Source organism: Oenanthe melanoleuca, chromosome 3 (genome assembly GCF_029582105.1).
Source record: "Oenanthe melanoleuca isolate GR-GAL-2019-014 chromosome 3, OMel1.0, whole genome shotgun sequence".
Lineage (NCBI taxonomy): Eukaryota > Metazoa > Chordata > Aves > Passeriformes > Muscicapidae > Oenanthe > Oenanthe melanoleuca.
This window is the reverse complement of record NC_079336.1, coordinates 57598654-57617577: the sequence shown is the minus strand read 5'-3', so window position 1 is coordinate 57617577 and position 18924 is coordinate 57598654. Positions and strand designations below refer to the sequence as shown.

At 43.4% G+C, this 18924-nt stretch overlaps 2 protein-coding genes across 7 annotated transcripts in view; both read right to left on the bottom strand.

Moving 5' to 3' along the window:
* The window catches only part of ARID1B (AT-rich interaction domain 1B), a 323079-nt gene extending 313852 nt beyond the window's left edge, over positions 1-9227 (bottom strand). For all 6 annotated transcript variants that reach the window (XM_056486539.1, XM_056486541.1, XM_056486543.1 and 3 more), the window contains exon 1: positions 7363-9227. In XM_056486539.1, coding sequence (XP_056342514.1) covers positions 7363-9123 — 1761 coding nt within the window. In that variant the 5' untranslated portion in view covers positions 9124-9227. The remainder of the gene's footprint in view (positions 1-7362) is intronic.
* A 198-nt stretch (positions 9228-9425) lies between these two features.
* Positions 9426-10013, bottom strand: LOC130250850 (translation initiation factor IF-2-like; the record flags this gene model as incomplete). Its single annotated transcript, XM_056486962.1, has 1 exon — positions 9426-10013. A coding segment is annotated over one exon (588 nt), but the record flags the coding sequence as incomplete, so codon positions are not given.
* Positions 10014-18924: the final 8911 nt, after the last annotated feature.

Sequence of the window (18924 nt, the reverse complement as noted above, 5' to 3'; positions counted from 1 at the left end):
TGGAACTAGCTACCTTCTGAAAAATCCAGCAAAATACCTCAATAGCCATAACCCACAAACCCCTCAAGAGAGGCTTCTTATAAAGGCTGTTATTTTGGCAGAGAAGATACGCTACCAGCCCAATGGTAAACTAAATGCAAAGGGGTTTGCCACAACAGCTATTAGTCAAGGATGCAATTAATTCCATGAATCTAACTATGTAGCTGCAACAACAGAACTTCATAGTGAACCTAGCCACATGGTGTTTAAAGGGCAAGTAAATTGATTCAGTAACTTAGCAGAATCACATCCAAGAGAAAACCCTGCTACCTAAGATTTATTTTTTAGGTAAGCAGATACCTAAAATAAACACCAAACAAAACAAAACAGAAGACAAAAAAACCAAAATAACCTCCCCAAAACACTATGAGTACAAAAAGTTGAAGTTTGCAGGATTCGAATAGTAACACAACCAACACTATCCTCATTAAAAAAAAAAAAAAAAAGGAATTTATACATCAAGCATTTTTCCAATTTTCATATTTATTATCTTTTTAGCAACAAACTAAAATTCCATGTACATCCACTTCCTTAACTAAAAAAAAAAAAAAAAAAAAAAAAAAAAAAAAAAAAAGTAAAAAAACATTAGAAATATATTCTTTCCCCACCCTCCAATGGTTAGGAAGAGACTGATGTGGGTGGCAAGGGAGATCAGCTGCACAGCCTTACAGATGGAAGTGTCAGAGGGCTTATCACTCAGATGGATATCTTCATAAACAATTACTACATCACAATCCTGAATTCAGTATCTTCAAATCTGAGAAGCCGACAACATAGGGCGAAGACAGAACACAGCAGTGAATTCTTAAATGCAGGACACCATTTGGCAATTGTGCATGTTCAGGTGCAAGAGATTAATTAACAGCTCTTAAAACTGAAGAAAAACTAATAAATAGATTACATACTTCTACATACTTCTGTATTATCTATTTATCTACGCCTTCTGATATAATTACTAAGCCACAATGACTCAAATGCAAGAAGTAGTACGAAAGTAGGTAGATCACACTGTACTGAAAGCAGTTCCTTATACATGTTGCAGAACCATCAAACTCTGTTTTATATCCACAAATTGGCCACTACACATTCAGAAATTCAGCTGCTTCATAAACTTGTTAAGTTTATAAGGAAACTAACACTTCCACTACACATGGAATATAAATGCACAATGTATCAACATCCTTTCAAACCATGCCTGTCAAAAAACTTTCACACGGCTTTCACAATAGTTTTAATAAACATAAATGAAATATTTTAATAAAAGTATCGGGACAATGATCTTAGGTTTCACAATTTCCAAAACAACTGCAGGCACCTTCAGATAACATAAGCATCCTACAACATTGGGAATACAAAGGTACTTCATATTTGCAGCAAAAACAATTCCCATGTGAAAAGCAATCTTTAAATAAGACACAACTGTGATTTCTGCCTCAAATCACTTCAAAACTGAAGACAATGTATCTCCCAGATGAAACAACCAGACTTGGTGGTAAGGAAGTGTCTGCATGCACCCCTGTATGCACCTCACCCCAGCAGACACTGGTGCTCTGTGCAGAATACTCATCAAAAGACAAGTTCCACAATGCTCATTAAGCTCCTGGGCACTTGTTCAACTCAATTTTCCTCAGCATTTAATTTCTATGAGAAATCTAGGATCTTTATATAGATGATATTGGGTATGCAATGATGAAACAGTACAAGAAATACAGAAATTTTGGATTACAGTGCCCTTAGTCTAAGGTGACTGTACTGATACAGCAGACAAATCAAATGTACTTGGAATATTGTTATTGAGAAGATAAAGGTATTTAAATATCAATCCTGTAAAAATTAGCCATCTAATGTCCCCACTGCTCACAAATTCACACAGGTCTTTTAAGATACATTCATCCCTGAGGATTCCTCGACTGCAGTGGAACACCACCCTGGATGGGTTTGGATTTTTTGGAGCTGACATGGTCCTGGTGATCAGTGGATGCCACACTCTCAGAACTGGAAGTACAACAACGGAAATTGTCCAGCCCACCTGCAACACAAACACCACAGCACTCTGCCAGCACATCAGCGTTTGTGTGTGAAACTGAGCATGAGCAGGTACAATTGGGGAACAGAAAAAGTATGATCTGAATGGCAAAACATGCATCAGATGTACAGAAAACCTTCAGGTCTATTAAAAAATAATTTTATATTTATTAACAGGTAAGACTTCCTTAAAATAAATTTTACTCTAATATGATTGGCTCCACAAGATTTTTGTGCATTACATTTATTTGCTTCTATAAGCACCAAGCAATACAAAAACAACAGCGCTAAGCAGCACTTTTCTCTTACTAGTTTTCAAAACAAATTTGAAAACCACTAAGGTATACTTTTAATTTAAGTTTAATTAAAGTCCTCATTCAGTCGTACCAAAACATATATTTAACACTATGTAAATAGCCCCAAAATTGAAAGAAAAAAGTTTTTTTCCCAAGTACCTTAATAATCACAATTCTAAAATATATTCTAGCAAGTTAGCCTACCACAAACACATGCTACTGAAATTCTGCAGCCTTGAGCATGCATGCACAGTGAATGTGGCAACACTGCTTTACATATCCACAGAGAATCTTCAAAGCCTCCTGATAAATAGCACATTTTGAAGAAGTACTGAAAGATGTAACTGGTATAGGGCACAGGTACAATCTTAGGGACCAAAGAGTAAATAAACTACTGCCATTCTCATGTTAACAATTAGAATATCAAAATACCTGTAACAAAATATTTGAGGCACAAAAGTAAGAAAAATCTATCGATAGCTAATCAAACTTGCTTTCATTATACGAATTTAATCTAGTTTTAACTAAGATACTATTGCAGAATGAACAAGCATCACCTAACACACTGTTCTCAGTAATTTCAAAAACATTATTTTACATATGTAACTAGAAAATTTAGCAATGGATTAAATGCCTTAGTTTTCATCCCTGATTTAGACTGGAATGCCAAAAAGACAGTAATCAACTGCTTAGTAGAAGAATCCTTACATTATGGAAGCAGTAACAGAGTAGGTAGGTTTGCATCTCTCTTTCTTCATTGTATCTCGCACACAGGGTTCTGCTGTTCCATGTGTAGGCATAAGCGCTACTACAGAAACCAATAACTGAACACCAAACCACAAAGTGTCAAATATATGGTCGTAATATATATATAGATGCTACTAACTGTGAATATTGCTATTTGCTACTTCTAAATAGAAGCTATGTGAATACTAAACTGTTTATTTGAAGCTGCACAGGGAAAAATATATTTTATTCTCCCATTGAGACATCAAGAATCTATTCACCACACTAACAGCTGTTTAATGGCCTTCAGGCACAGGACATGATTCTGCAGCCTTGGCTTAGCCAGAATGCTCAATACGGGCAATCTATTTGGCATAAAAAGAGCTGCAGAATCAGGCATATTCAGAGTTTCTCTGCAACAAAACAAATGACACACACACAAACTCAGAGCAACTTGACAGATTTTTTTCTAACACCTGCCCTGTATCTGAAAAGACCCAGGTTCTCTCCTTCTGTGTAGTCATACATTACATTACATATGTAAGTCATACACACATGCTCAAAGGAAAAAGATGTGTATAAAGTGCATACTGAGAGGCCAGTTAATGTGTTAAACTACTGCAGTGCAAATCAGAAGTGAAGAATAAAAGGAGCCTCAGGACTCTAAGTATCTGTATGCTGTCAAGGATTAATCAATAATCAAAAGACGTGAATGACAAGGTACTGTACAAGCATCACAAAGTTCCCCACCACTAAATCAATGTATCTGTGTGAGCAACATCCCTCTGCTTCAAAAATGTGCGTTCCTTCAGAAGCAGGAAGCTTCTATTGCTAGCTTCCATCACATCTCTCAGTTGGGTAAGGTGATTAAATTAAATGGAAGCAGAATTTTCTTAAATAATTTAATAGGCTGGACTAATACAGAACTTAGTTCAGAGCAGGATGCCACAGTTCTGCATATTACAAAGATTACCCATGCAGAGGCAAGAATTTCCTCAACAAGCATCTCAAACGTTGCAGCCTACTGTCGGTCCTTTTTCTCTGCTCACAGGACAATAGTTCCTTACAGGCTTAGGGGCCAATCAACATCTGCTTTGCAAAGACACATGACAAGTGAGCATATTCTAATGTGTGTATACACATATCAAGAGCACACACACAGATGACTATTAAAAAAATAAAGAGAAGCTTTCTGTTCAGATGCTGGAGTAAATATTCCAGTTTTCTCTTTCAAAAAAGCAATCAATTTCTGTACATAATGATACAACATACAGGGAGACTGACATGCGGGAATTAAAAATAAATAACAATGTACAAAACCAATTGCATTCTGCAAGCTAATGGTAACTATTTTTTATACAACCCATTTTATACATCAAAAAATATTAATTTAAAATCTAAGAAAAATTTATCTCAATCTCTTGCTGGTTAAATGGAAAAATCATAATATAAAAAACAATGATGTCTTGCCTTTATGACAATTATTTTGAGGAAAAAATAATTTTAAAAATAATTGAAGAAATTGTGCGCTTGCCAGACTATTCTTTCTAAGCTGCATGCCAATCCTCACGGTCCAGAAAAAAAAAAAGAAAAAAAGAAAAAAAGAAATCTGCAAGAGAGGATATAAACCCATAAATATAAGGAGGTATTTCTAAGGGTCATACTGAGGACATAAATTAATTTACTCTCACTCCTCCAATAAAAATAAAATACTTTAAACAATCTCTGCCATGAAGAAATAGCACCCTGAACTAGCATGTACGATGTCTGACAACAGTTTTCTTAGCTTTTAAAGCCACAAATTCCAAACTACCTGTTTAAAAGGAGACGATGCAAATATTTTTAGAGTAATTATGAAAGGTTATGCATACAAGGCCTCATTACATTATGGCTTCCAGTGACCCTTTTACCATTGCAAATTTTAAAAAAGGTAAAAATTAACACACACACATAGACAAAAACCTTATTTCCTTGGAAGAAAAAGAAAGGAGAACAGAATTAAAATTTAAAACATGACAGAAATGGTCAGCTGGACATAGACAAACACACACAGCCCATCTAAGGTTTCTTTTTTTTTTTTTTTTTTTTTTTGATTAATACACCATTTGCAATATTAAGCGGTGATGTTTCCAGATTCTACTCATTGCTTTATGGAAAAACCCAGCCGTCGGAGGACCCCAAAAGCATACACCTGCATTTGTTCTTGTCAGACCTTGCTGTTAAAAGCTGTTAAAAGATTTAACAGTTCTTAATAGAAAGATCTTGTTGAAGGGAAAAGAAACCCATAAAATTCTAATGCACTATTCCATTTAACACAATTCACTTTCCTACTGAGAATTCAAGCCTAATCTCAACACTTGTGTAGAAAAATAATGAGATCAACAACTCCCGATGCTTCTTGAAGTATTCTAACCACAGTTCAAACGCAGAAGCACGTTTTCTCCCGAATATCTGGATTTGTTGCAGAGCTGAAACAAACAGAACCTCTGGCAGAGCGGCTCCTTCGTCCCTTCTTTGTACAATACACGGCATTTTCTCACCTACAGCAGCTCACACGCAAACACGGTCTTTTCAAGAGGCATGCACAGGTTAGGCATCGAGCTAACAGAAATGCAACGAAACTAGTATTTGGTTTCTTTTCTTTTAATAAAAATCCAATCCCTCGCACAACATCCGTAATCTGCAACATTACAAAACGTTTAGGCTTGTCGGGAATTTTTTGTTGTTTTTGTAAGAAGGCGCGAGCGCGACCCAAAAACCCGAACCCTCGTCCAAAAGCGCTGTTATTACGAGGCACTTTCCCTAACGCCTCTAATTAGAATTTTTAAAATCTAAAAGATGCAAGCAAATGCAGGTAAGCCGCTAATCGAATGAGCCGGTGCGCAGGAGAAGCGGCGGCGCGGGCGGGCCGGGGGGCGGGGGCAGGTGCCGGCGCGGCGCTGGCGGTGCCCCGGTGCCCCCCGGTGCCGGCGGTGTTTGCGGCGGGGGCTCCTGTGCCTGCGCCGCTCCAGCGCCTCTATTTACATCAGCGGCGCGAGGTGCCCAATGGCGCGCGCGGAGCCAATCAGATGGCAGATTAGATGTCAACTCGGAGGCAGCTGTCGGGAGACGGTTGCAGCCAGTTTACCTCCACAATTCAAATTCCCAACCTGGCGGGCGGAGGAGACCCGGACGCTCCTGCAAGGGTCGCGCCCGGCAGCCGGCATTCCTCCCGCGCCGCGCCGCGCCGCCCCGGAAAGGCGCTGCGCCGCACCCGCCGCCCCGCGATCACCGCGCCTGCCTATCGATCGGATCCATCCATCGATCGATCGCCGGAGTTACCGGGGCTGGGGCACAGGAGTGCGGGAGGGAGCGGGGGCGGCGGCCTGCCCCGCTGCCCGCGCCTCTTTGCTGACGCCAAGGACTTTTCCCTCTTTCCCCCCCCCCCCCCCACTCCTTTTTTGTTCTTTTTTTTTTTTCCTTTCTTTTTTCTTTCTTTTTTTTTTTTTTTTTTTTTTTTAATTTCCGCGTGTGTTTGTGGAGAAGTGAAAGGCAGTTACGCGCCCGCGCACTCCTGCCGGCGGGCGAGCCCCCCGCAGGTCACCGGGCCGGGACGACCCGCGCGGACCGGGCGCACACGCGCGCGCTCACACACGCGCGCGCGCGCGCTCTTCCCACAGGGAAAGGAGCGCGGCCGCGTTACGTGGATCTCACTGCGGTAACTCCAATCAGTGACAAACTAATTTGCTGAGAGCGCGCAACGGCGCAACTCGTTCTGCTCGGAGGTTAAAAAAAAAAAAAAAAAAAAAAAATAAAGAAAAGGCAACGGGTTAAAGAAAGAAGAAAAAAAAAAAAAGGCCCCGTGAAAGATAATGGACGCTATCCCCCGGGAGCCCCCCGGGTCCGGCACTCCGGTTACAAAATCCAACCCCCCGCCCCCGTCCGTCCCGAGCTGCTAGTCCTCCGGGTCCTGCGTCTCTCCGACGCTGTTTCAAAGTGGTGGGGGAAAATATTAATTGGGTCTGAGAACAACCTAATTTCGGCAGCGAAAGCCACACTCCGGTGCCTCCAGCCCCAACGGGGCCGCGCATTGTGCACGGCTCACCCTCGCTACGGAGGCAGCGAGGGGCAAAACTGGCCCAGAAGAGAATGGGGGCGGTGGGGGGGGAAGAGAAAAAAAATAAAAGACAAAAAGGAGGGGGGGGGAAGAGGAAAAAAGTGAATTATAAAGAAACTAAGAGCCCGACACGAGCAACACGGAGGCACAAGCCGTCATTAACCGAGCGCGGGGAGTTACCTGGGTCCTGCTGATGGCCTGCCCGGTGTTCCCGGGGCTCATCGCCGGGTGGTTCCTTTGTTGTGCCGCTGCCCAGGCCGGGTTCGCCGCTCCGTACTGGGCGCCCATGTCCTTGCCCATGCCCATGCCCGCCGCTGCCTGCTGGCTTCCCGGGGCGGCCGCCGCTGCCTGGGGCTGGGGCTGCGGCGGGGCGCTGGGGCTGCTGTAGTCGGGGTAGCTGCTGCCGTAGCTCCGCATCATGGGGCTGGGGGACGTGAGCAGCTGGTTCAAGGTAGGGGTGGCCCCGGACGGGTGCTGGTTCTGCCCGGAGAACCGCGCAAAGCCGCCGGCCGCCGCCGCCGCGCCGGCACCAGCCTTGCCGAGGCCGGCTCCGCCGCCGGGGCCCATCATCATGCCGCCGCCGGGCTGCCTCGGGGAGCTCAGCACCCCGTAGCCCGCCGCGGAGCCCCCGTAGCCGCCGCCGCCTGCCCCGGCGGCCGCCGCCGCCGCCGCCACGGCTCCCGCGCCGCCGCCGCCGCCCGCGCCGCCGCCGCTGGGGCCGCGGCCGTAGCCCGGGTAGTGGTTGTACTGGCTGTTGGGGTACCCTTCGTGGGAGTTCTGCAGGGGGTCCATGCTGTTGGGGGCCGCCGTGGGGTGCATTATCCCCATCCCGGGGCTTTGTTGTCCGCCATGTTGATCAAAGCAAGGCCCGGCGCGGCTCGCCGTAGCGCTGCTGGCAGGGGCAGGGGCAGGGTTGCCATAATAGCTATTGAACTCCGAGACACCCACCGCGGAGGGGCCGCCGCCGCCTCCCCCGCTCCCGCCGCCGCCGCCGAGGCCGCCGCCGCCGCTCCCAGCGCTCGGGGGCGGCTGCTGGGGCTGCTGCTGTCCGCCCAGGGGTCCCAAGCCGGGGTGGTCGTAGCGGCCGCCGATGGGCTCGCCCATCTTGCCGGGCATCTCCTCCTCGTCGGCGCCTTTATTCAGCATTTGCTGCGGCTGCTGGGGGGGCTCGGCCTGAGCGCCCAAAACACTGTCTTTTCCTCCATGTTGCTGCTGCTCCATGTCTGCACTGGGCTGAGCAGCGCCGCCACCGCCACCGCCGTTGTTGTTGCTGCCGCTGCCGCCGCCGCCGCCGCCGAGGCTGCTGTTGTTATTCTGCACGGGATGGTGCTGAGGCGGCGGCTGCTGCGGCGGCGGCGGCGGGAATTGATTTAGCTGCTGCTGTAGTGCATGGTGGTGGTGGTGCGGGTGGTGGGCATGGTGGTGGTGGGCATGGTGATGCGGGTGGTGGGCATGGTGGTGGTGGGGCGGCGCGGCGGGGTGATCGCCTCCGACGCTCTTCAGCTTGTGGTTGGGGAGCAGCCCCGTCTCCATAGCCGAGCCCGGGTTGGAGGAGGAGGAGGAGGAGGAGGAAGAAGACGAAGAAGATGAAGATAACTCCGAGGAGCTTCCACCTTCCTTCAGAGCCGGCTCCGAGGAGGAGCCGCCACCGCCGCCGCTGGCGTTGTTGTTGTTGTTACCGGCGGCAGCGGCGGGAGCCGCGTTATTGGCCATGTTCGGCGGCTCGCTGCGGTGGTGGTGTTGGAGATGGTGATCTAAATTATTCACGCTGCCGCCGCCGGCCGGACTCCCCTCGCCGACCCCCAGCGCGGGGCCCGGCCCGGGAGCCCCGGCCCCCCCCGGGCCTCGCTCTGGGCCCAGACCGCCCGGCAGGCTCGGGGCTTTGCCCTTGCTGTTGTTCGCACTCGCCGGAGCCGCTGCGACTTGCGCGGCCATGATCATCGCAACATTGCGAGTCCGGAGAAATTTGTGCTGATAATAGTAACTACCAAAAACCAAAAAATTAAAAAAAAAAAAAAAATTGAAAAACTAAACAAGACAAAAAAAAAATCGGTTCGCACCCAGAAAAATGGGGGGCGAGCAGAGGGGTAGGGGGAAGGAGAGGAGAGGGGCAGAAGGAGAAGAGGCCGGGGCAGGGACTTGACTGAGCCCTGAGTATCCCCTGCGGACCGCTCCGCACGCACCGAGTTACAGCGATTTCCCTCCCCGAGTCCGTGGTTGAGGTTAGAAATGGTAAGAACGCCTTACGGTCCGTGCCCGTTCCCGCTGTGTGATTTCATGTTGAAAGTTTTTTTGTTCAGGTTTAAATGAAACTTTTTTTTTCCTCCTCCTTTCCTCCCTAACCCGGATATGGGTAAACACACGTCTGCCGGAGCCGCGCTGGCCCAGCATGGCAAGAGCGAGCGAGCGAGCCAGCGCCGGCAGCCATCGCCCCCTCCGCCCCGATCGCTCCCGCGCACCCGCAAAACGCGGACTGGACTCCGCGCTGGACGTGCTCGGGCTCCCGCTCCCCTGCCTGCTCTCCCGGCAGCGCGGCGGGATGGGGGGCGCGGCCCCCGCGGGTCCCCCCGCTCCCAGCGGGGTCCCGCCCGTGTGCGCGCCGGGGGTCGCGGCCTGCGCGGAGCACCGAACCCGCGGGGGCTGCTCCGAGCGAGGGGTCGAGGTGGGCCCCGACGGGCGCCCCGGGCCGCCGAACGCCGCGGGGGCGGGGCGGGGAGCGGGACTGTCCCCGGTGCTGCGGGGCCGAGGGCGGCGCCGGCGGCGCTTCCCAGCGCGGGCCGGTTCGGCGGGAGCGAGGCGAGGGGCCGCCATGCGCTCCAGCTGTGCCCGAGCAGATGGATAGGTCAAATTTTGGGGGGCCGCACGCTGCCCCCCGGCCCCGTGTGCCGTGCTCAGCAGCCGCCTCGTGCTCCGAGGGCAGGGACACGTTTGCTCCTGTGACGGAGAAATTAGACTTGTTTTGGATTTTTTTCCCCCGAGCCACCCTCCCCCTGAAGATTTATGTTGTATGTGCAGACGGTTATAAAATTTAACCTAAAATTCTGCAGCGGTAGCATCTTTGCAGTTGTCCACATTGTCCAGCTGTCTCCAGATTCTAACGGTCATTTGCACTGATGATGCTTTTATATATAGGGCCGTTTTCAATATGTTCTGTGTACTTATTTGCAGTTTAACAGGAGTTGATCAAAGAGCGAGAGACATTTTTAGTCTCATAATTGTTTCCCCAAACAATATAATTTCCAGTATGCACAAGACACTCATGAAAACGTAGTAACACAAACCCCAAAATATGTAATCTGAGTAACTCTTGCTCCAAATGGAAAGCTGCTGCTGACCTACATTTTTGAACCAGAACGGTTTGAAGTTTTTTTTTATAACTATCTTAATGCAAGTGATACCCTAGTATAACAAAAGGTAATAGTCACACATTACATTCAAGTAATGAAAGCATTTGGGAGATCAAATACTTGGCTATGAATACAGCAAACTGGGATATTAGCGAACGTTTTCAATACAGCAAGGGTCTAAACCACGATGTTTTAAATTAATATATTTATACGCTCTGTTAAAGGTAAGCACGTTTTCAAATTTCAAAATGGATAAATAGGAGATTTAATCATAATGGTAGAGAAAAACGCAGCGTATCAAGAAAGATACTGTCACGTACAGGTAGGCTTTTTTGAATTCACTGTGAAAACATTAAAGGAGCAGATGCTTCATGCTCTAATGTTGTGTTACATGCAAAGATTATTGATAAATGTATGAGCAGTGTGATTCCAGTGTCTATTAATTTTAGTTCTGTCTGAAAAGTCAGAAATATTATGATTTGCATTATGGAGTTAGTTTTGAAAAGTCTCAATGCTTGTGAAGTATGAGCATATGAGTACCTAATACTTCTGCTTTACAGTCGGGGGGTTTGGTTTTCTTGGTTGGTTGGTGATTTTGTGTGGGATTTTTGGTATCCTTTGCAAGTGCAAAAATGTTACATGGCTACACATATATAAACACAGAGCAGGAAAAAAAAAAAAAGGTGAGTAATTCTAGCGGGGGGAATCAGGTGCATACCCAAGGGTCATTACGGTCTGTAACAACAACAAATTGCAATTCTATGCAAACTGCTAGAAAAGGATATATCATCTTTGTAGGAGAGAGAATAACAGAACCGTAAGATGAATTCATGCCAAATCATTCATCAGCTTTTGCCAAGAGAATACTACATCTTTGTTAGTGAGCCTTTTTGACATTATCTCCTGGATTTTCTTCTTTCTATATTCAAATGCACGCTAATTATACACATTAAACCACCTAAGTTGATTTTTAAAGTCTTTCATATGCAAATAAAAATATAGATGTCTCCTTGTGTGTATTTCTTTACATGTGTACTCTGACATAAAATATAAAATCAATTAAACACTTACACCTTGAGACATTTATATTTGAGCAAAAATAGGTATATTGATGATCTGCTAAGATGTGCTGCTAGTGCCTGGGCTGCAGATCGCAGTACTTCCTGTCACACTCCACAACTCTTTCCAATTGGGAAAATAACCCTCAAAAGTTTAACACAGATTTACTTTGAAATGTTTTCCCTGGGAAAAGGGGAAAAAAAGGATGAGGCTTTAAACTGAAGAGTTCGTACCACTAAGTCCTTTTCCTCCCATTTGTTTCAGTAACTCGGCTAAAAGATTGGAGCTAAGAGGCTATAAAATTGAGGCCCTCAGCACAATGAAATCAGTCTGCTATAAAAGGCAACACATGCCAGTTTTTCCTCCCCAATGGCAGATGCCACACCCTAAAGCAGACAGAAGGCACTGCAGTCTGTGCAAGGGAAGCACAACACAAAGCAACAACGATGGTTCAATTTTTTAGATCGCAAATAATGTTGAAATTCCTTTTGCCATCTTTGCTCAGATGATGAGTGGTAGTGTTTGTTAAATTCAAATGCTCCTTTCCAAAAGCTCTCATTGTATGCATGAATTATGAATTTATTATAATATAATGTAAAAAAGCTCTAATTGCCATGCATATTATCTGCTGCAAAGTGATTGCGTTGATATTTGATATCACAAGTGCGCAGTTTCAACTTTAGTTCTATTTTCATTGTTCCTTCAATTTAATTATTCTCTGTAAATCAATGTTGTCCAAGGGTAGTTTCTTTCTCTTGATTTTTCCTGATAAATTGTAAACTCTGGTGCTCTAGGATCCGTCTTCAAAATAAACAACATAATTTTCTAAACTTACTGTTGGTAATTTGTTTACACCATTGACTACAACATTTATACATCTGTTACAGGCCCCTAAGGCCACCTGTCTGTGGCTCGACCCCAAGAAAGTTACTGCCTTTCCCAGTGGTACAGCAACTATCCTTTTATTTGGCCTTCCAAGCCATACAAAGAGTAACACCGAAGAGAGAGATGGAAAACAAACCAATATTGTATTATCTCTAGGATGTTATGTTAGAAGTATTGGGAAAAATACTAAAAATTTTTTTGGTAAAAATCCAGTCCAAGGTTCAAGAGTCTGTTGGATTTGATATGGGTGCGCATGGGAGTCTGAAAGATCTCTGTGTAAAAAAGAAAAAGCTTTTCATTGGGATCTTGTTGTGCTTTATGGAGAAATCCATGCGCAATTTAATGAAACTGTTGTCAAATTCACTGTAATTCTCAATTTCCTTCTTTTAGATTTGCATTAGATTTAATGAGAAAAAAGAGAGAAGTATGTGAGCTTTTATTAAATTATCACTTCTATTACTAGTTAAACATCCAATCGAAATCATTCTGAAGTCAGTGCAAATCTTTTAATTTATTTCAATAAGGCATAAATCAGATTGCAGAAAAGTAGGCAGCCAGCTCAGGACTGCTTTAGCCTGGTATTTGGAACTATAGTAATGGAATTTTGCTTTAAAAGGTCCCTTATGTGGTCAACATATAAATATAACACAGCGGTGTTTTCTTTATTATGTAATATTTACATTTCAGTCACAAATGTTAAAAATAAACTAGTACCGTAGATGTCCAGCTGATAAGCCAGAATCTGTTAGGTGTAAAGCCTGTAGGTAAGTGTAAAAATTTTATTTTAGCTGGACAAAATGAACTTTGAAAAAAATGTGGTTTATGCCAGCAGATCATGGCCTAAAACATGTAGAGAGTGACACATTGTACCATTTAATTAAAATCCAATCTTTAGCAGCCACTAATCCTGGGCAATTTAATCAATTTTTTCTGGCAATGTGTAAACAAAAGGACTTTAGAACATCACCATCTCCAGCTCGAGAATGTCATACGTGATTTTGTTATGAAAATGCAACATGCTAGACTTAGACCACTTGAATAGACTGTTTAAATGCCTCAATTTTACAAATCATCCATTGAAATCAATAAGATCACTTGCTTCCTTAAAGTTAAGCCCTGATTAAGTGCTTCTGTGGACTGAGGCCTCTGTGAAAAAACAGCTCTTGTGTCCGTATTTTGGTGAGATAGGGGCCCAACCAATTTTCTAAATCAAAACAAAACCTCTCATTTGGCAGTAATAGGAGGGATTGTTGATTTCAGGGTTTACCCACCAGTGAAATCTAAGCCTTTAAACTGAATTGCACTAATATTTCTGGATCCTAAGCCATTGTTTGAGAACATCATTGCATTTTGGATAAATTTAGAAAAAAGCTGTCCTTCCTTTGAGTTAATAATTTATGGTCACATTTTTTTTATAAATTATATAAAATCAATAAATTATAAAGGTTAAACAAGAGTCAGTATAGTAGTAATCATAGAGTTCTCAGCCAAGTTTCTTTCCCATTCTCTTGCCTTTTACAAATCTTTTCTGATGTGCAAGAGATACATGGTAAACCAAAAGAAGTATTTGCTGCTAGCTACACACTGTTGGAGGTCCTTCCTTTTGTCAGTTGTAGCATGCTGAGTTGACTGATACATTGAAGGAACAGTCAAACTGACAGTACACAGCTTTCACTCCCATAGAATAAATGAGATTGGTACCTTAGCTGTAAACATGCTGGATGTTCCAAGAAAAGTTTTAAGTTTTCTTTCCTAAATTTTCCCACTCTATAGTCTTATATTTTATATATCACAGTATTTATCAATTGCTGTTTCTAGAAACAGATTACTGTGGCCTCCATGGCTTAACCAAGTAAAATATTTTTCTGTAGGATATTTTTATGTACAGACAGAAATGCATGGATTTTAATACAAGTTGGCATGTATTCTTCACAAGATGCAAGTATTCTTCCTTTGCAAACTGAATTTTTTTCTATGACTATAGTGTATATGTAATTCTGATTTTATTAAGTGTGCCAAATTATGATTTTGCCTGATGCACTCTATTTTTGACCCATTTTTGTAGTATTTTACCATTTACAATCTCAAATACAGCATCTCTGAGTCTTTCAGCTGGAGACCCACCTTCTTCCTTTGCTGTAATAGTCTGTAATTCCCTCTTTCCCTCACATTATCTTCATTCCCCACCCTTTCACACGTGCATACACATCTGCTTGCTGGATAATCCCAAATTCCTGCAGCCCAACTTGCAGCCTTAGCCTCCTGAAGTATAGTCATGCTGTGTCACTCATAAATATCACTCACATTGTAATCCTGCCTTCCAAGTTCCAACAAAGTTCACCCCAGTGCCAATTTTCTTCAGCTCCTTTGCCCAAGGGACACAAAATGAGTGCTCTTAGGGATGAAGAGGAAGAGCTGCAAAGTGTCAAAGAGGATGAGGGAGATGAGAGGTGGAAGAGGTCACATGAAATTATTCTGAGCCTTCTCCATCCCAACTTGGTACATCTTGTACTTTCTCAAGGTGGCAGCTTCCTGGTTTGAGAGCTGTTGCTTTGATACATTTACTCTTAAAACACTCCTGTACCCTGAGAAGTCCAGTTGCTCCCACTTCACCATCAAGGAAAAGAGACGCAAGGGAGGAATGCCGTGACTGCATGAACACTCCTTTCAGCTGCAGGAGCTCCAGGTGACTGCCACAGTCACTGGGTATGGACCTTGGGTGTGCTGATGCAAAGGTCTGCACAGATGCATGATGTGCCAGCAACCCAAGAGGGGAGAAAGAAAATTTATTTTTATCCAGATCCTTGCACTGACTCACCCAACGGCCCAAACAGTAGTGCTGGCATAACAGGAAGGGGGAAGAGAAGGGGCAGAGCACACGAGGCTGTTACCCACTTCTTTCTGTTTGACCAAAGAGGAGGTTTGGTGGCAGAGAGAGATAATAGGGTCTGTTCAGCCAACACTACTGCTGAAAGAAAATTATGTCATAAGATTATAAACAGGTGCTCTTTTCCAAAACCCATCTGAGCCAGTGGAAATAAGTTACTGTCCCCATTTTTTTATCAGCATCACCCTGTCAGATATTAATGATCCTCACATCTGCTGATACAGTTGCTCCTACATAGATTCCTCAACCCTGCCCAGATTAAACAGCCCAACCAAACTTACTAATTAAACTATCTGTATTAACTGAGACCCATTTGCCTAAATAAGATTAGGATAAAGTGAGCCAGCAGATCTGAGGAGTCAGTGGACTCCAGCTGAGGGACAATAAACAGCTGGCACGTGGTAGTAATCTCTTCAATAAACATGATGTACTTTTGATGGACTGAAGGACTCCATCTATTTAGGCCCTAAATGTTAGCCATGGTGATACAGAGACCGTTACATGTCAGTAAAGACCATTTATCCATTCTTTACATGTAAGGCCTGGAGTAGTAAAAACTTCAGGGTGTGGGGTTTGCCATCTTTATTTCTTTATTAATTTCTTACTATATTCTTTCTATTTCTGCATCAATGGGAGGCAGAAAGTATATGCTGAATTATATGTACATCTCCAGAGTCCCAGGTTTGTATTACAGCTGCTGGTCCATCATCCTTGCTTACGCAGTAATTCAACAGAGCCTGTAAGCTGTGAAAGTGAGCTTGCAATTCTTGCAAGGGAATGTTCCTTGCACAGAATGCAGCTGAAATACCTGTGATCTCTAGATTCACTCTGAGAGGTTAGTTTGGATGAAGTTGCTCCACACATCAGCTGGAGCAGGGGCAGCCGTGGCTTTGCTCCCAGGAGCCAGCAGAGGAGAAAGCTGTGCTCCCGAGGTGCGCAGTAGCTGTCGGTTACACGCGCAGTCCCCATGGATGCGCTGAGCTTGCTCCTGTCCTCAGCAAACAGGACGTCAACCCCAACTGCCGCTCGGGTACCTCACTTTCACATCCTCTCTGCCACGACATGTCTGATTGCCAAAGCCACAACCAAATCCTCACCATGAGGGCGAAGCATTTCTTTAGAAGAGCATCCCCTGCAGCTGGCTGCCTGTTTCAAATAAGCTAAAAGCACAACTAACCTAAGAGGAGGGTTTTTTTAACATCTTCGATGTAAGTTACTTCAAGATATGCAGTTCTACAAGATCTCAAAATGCTGCTAGTCTAGGGTGTGATCTTAAAAATGCTTACTAATTCATATAGTTGTTGCTCCTGTTAAGCCATAAAACTTAGTGACAGACTAGAGAATCTACCATGTGATGAGGACTGGAATGTTTAAAACATCTGTTTCTTCTTGCTTAAATATAAAAAGTAATTTTATTAAAATTAGAAAGACTATTTTATTAATCCAAAATATCATCTAGTTATTTAACAAAGACTTAACAATGTGAGTCATCTGCATTAACAAATATGCTATAGTCAGAGGCAGGAAAGACTCAGGGACTGACAGTGGGCTTGCTTTTTATGCTAATTATTTTTTTTCTGTTTGTTTTGCATTCCAAATATACCATCCCTAATGTTTTATCTCACTTGGAAAATTGTAAGTGAAGAGAAAAAGTCTGGGTTCTCTCTTTTTCTTAAAAAAGTAATATACAAACACTAATAAGGTTTTTCTAATCTATTCAGAGACTTTGTAACAAAATTAAATGTGTGTAAATCTTTTTGCCTCGTTTCTTCTGGTTTCTTCTCATCCAGAGGATTGGACAAACATGGTTTTCATTTGACCACATTTAAACTCAAATTGCCACACAATTCTGTGCTGGGTATAAGCTTCCTATGAATATGTCCAAGAAGAAAGGACCATAATTTGGGAACCACTATCCATGGTGATTCTCACCAGCTAGAAATCAGGGACTGCACTTGTTCTGGGAAAGGCCACGTAATGTAAAATCACCACACCTTGTCTTTTTCACTCTTCATTGAAGAGCTGGTACTACTGAAAAGGAATTTTCAAAGTGCCTTGTGACAGAAGAATCAAAGTTCAGCAAGAGCAAAGTGAGGCTACTACTAAACAGTTTGCTGATTTAATTTTAATACATATAATTTTTATACAGGGATCTTATTTGCACAGCTCAATGGAGTCATGTATTTGAAGAGCATTGCTGACTAATTAGGTTGGTTCCGTATGAATGAATGAATGAAGTGAGATCTCTATTTTATGTCTGTTTCAAAGTTCACTATTGTGAACTTCACCCCATTCAGTACTCTGTCCTGTTCAAAAGAGTTGTTGCTAACTTTACTTGAGCAGGAAAGGGAATCATAAAAATCATTATGCAAGGCTCTTGAGTATGGTGGGTTCTGTTACAGTTGTATAAATGCAGCTCATTACTCAGCTAAGGGGAACTGACTTTCTAGGTAGGTTTGGAAAACAGAGGGATCATGAGTTGGAAGGTGTGGAAACTGCAGGTTTTATGACCAGACCTGAACCCAAGTTCTCTGTTCCTGGGATGGAGTCTATACCAGCTTTAAAAGTAATCTGCCTCTTTTTATTTACTGTATTGTGTATTTTGCTGCTATTTTTTCTAAAGACTGCAGAAACAACTGATTTAATTTATTTGGAATATTTATCTCAACCCATCAGTAAAAACAAATTCACATTTCCCTTAGAAATACAACAAAGGTGGAACATGCTAGACTTTCCTTTTTTGCTTCTTTACTTCCAGTTCAGGAGTTCCTTTATTCAGTCTGATGTTAAATCTACTTGTATTAGAGAATCCTTTTTATCTGAGCAAATCTTATTCCTTAGCAATGAATCTCAGAACATTGTGGGGTGATTGTATAAAGCCATTGCTTTTTCTTTATTGCCCACTAAAGAAACATTTATGATTAAATGGGAACTGGAACTATCTCATTCTCCTGAGCTGGAGATATTGGACTCAATAATGTCCTTCATACGTGTATGCTCTATTTCAGCTAACCTGTTAGAATTGCAATATAAAATTGTAAATCAATGGCATCAAGCACCTGTGAAGATGAGTAAGATTGCAAGTCATTTCTCAGATAGATTTGGAGAAACAGCTCCCAGCCAAGAACTCTTTTGCATGTTCTACAGGGTCTGTCCTAAATTACCCCAATGAAGTCACTTGTTATACATCATATTGAGAAAATTTCCAGCTGTCTGATGTCAAGTACTCAGAAACACTATACATAGGGACACTAGGACTTCGAGGTATGTGACGTACAACTGGATGTTAATAAAAATTGAGTTACAGGCTATTCAGCTGGTTATTTGCAGAGCTAAAAATTCAGAATCTTCTTCAATAATGAAAGTGGATCCTTAGGAATTTGTTAGAATGTGTTCTGTTCAGCTATAACTGCAGAAAATGCATTATTTCTATACAAGGTGCTCCTTTATTGATTACTTTTGTGCTGGCAGGAATAGTTAAACCCAGCTACTCATAAACACTTTATGGGCTAGAAAGAATGAAAGTAAGGAGGAATTTTGTTTGTTTTTCTTGTCTTTCTGTAA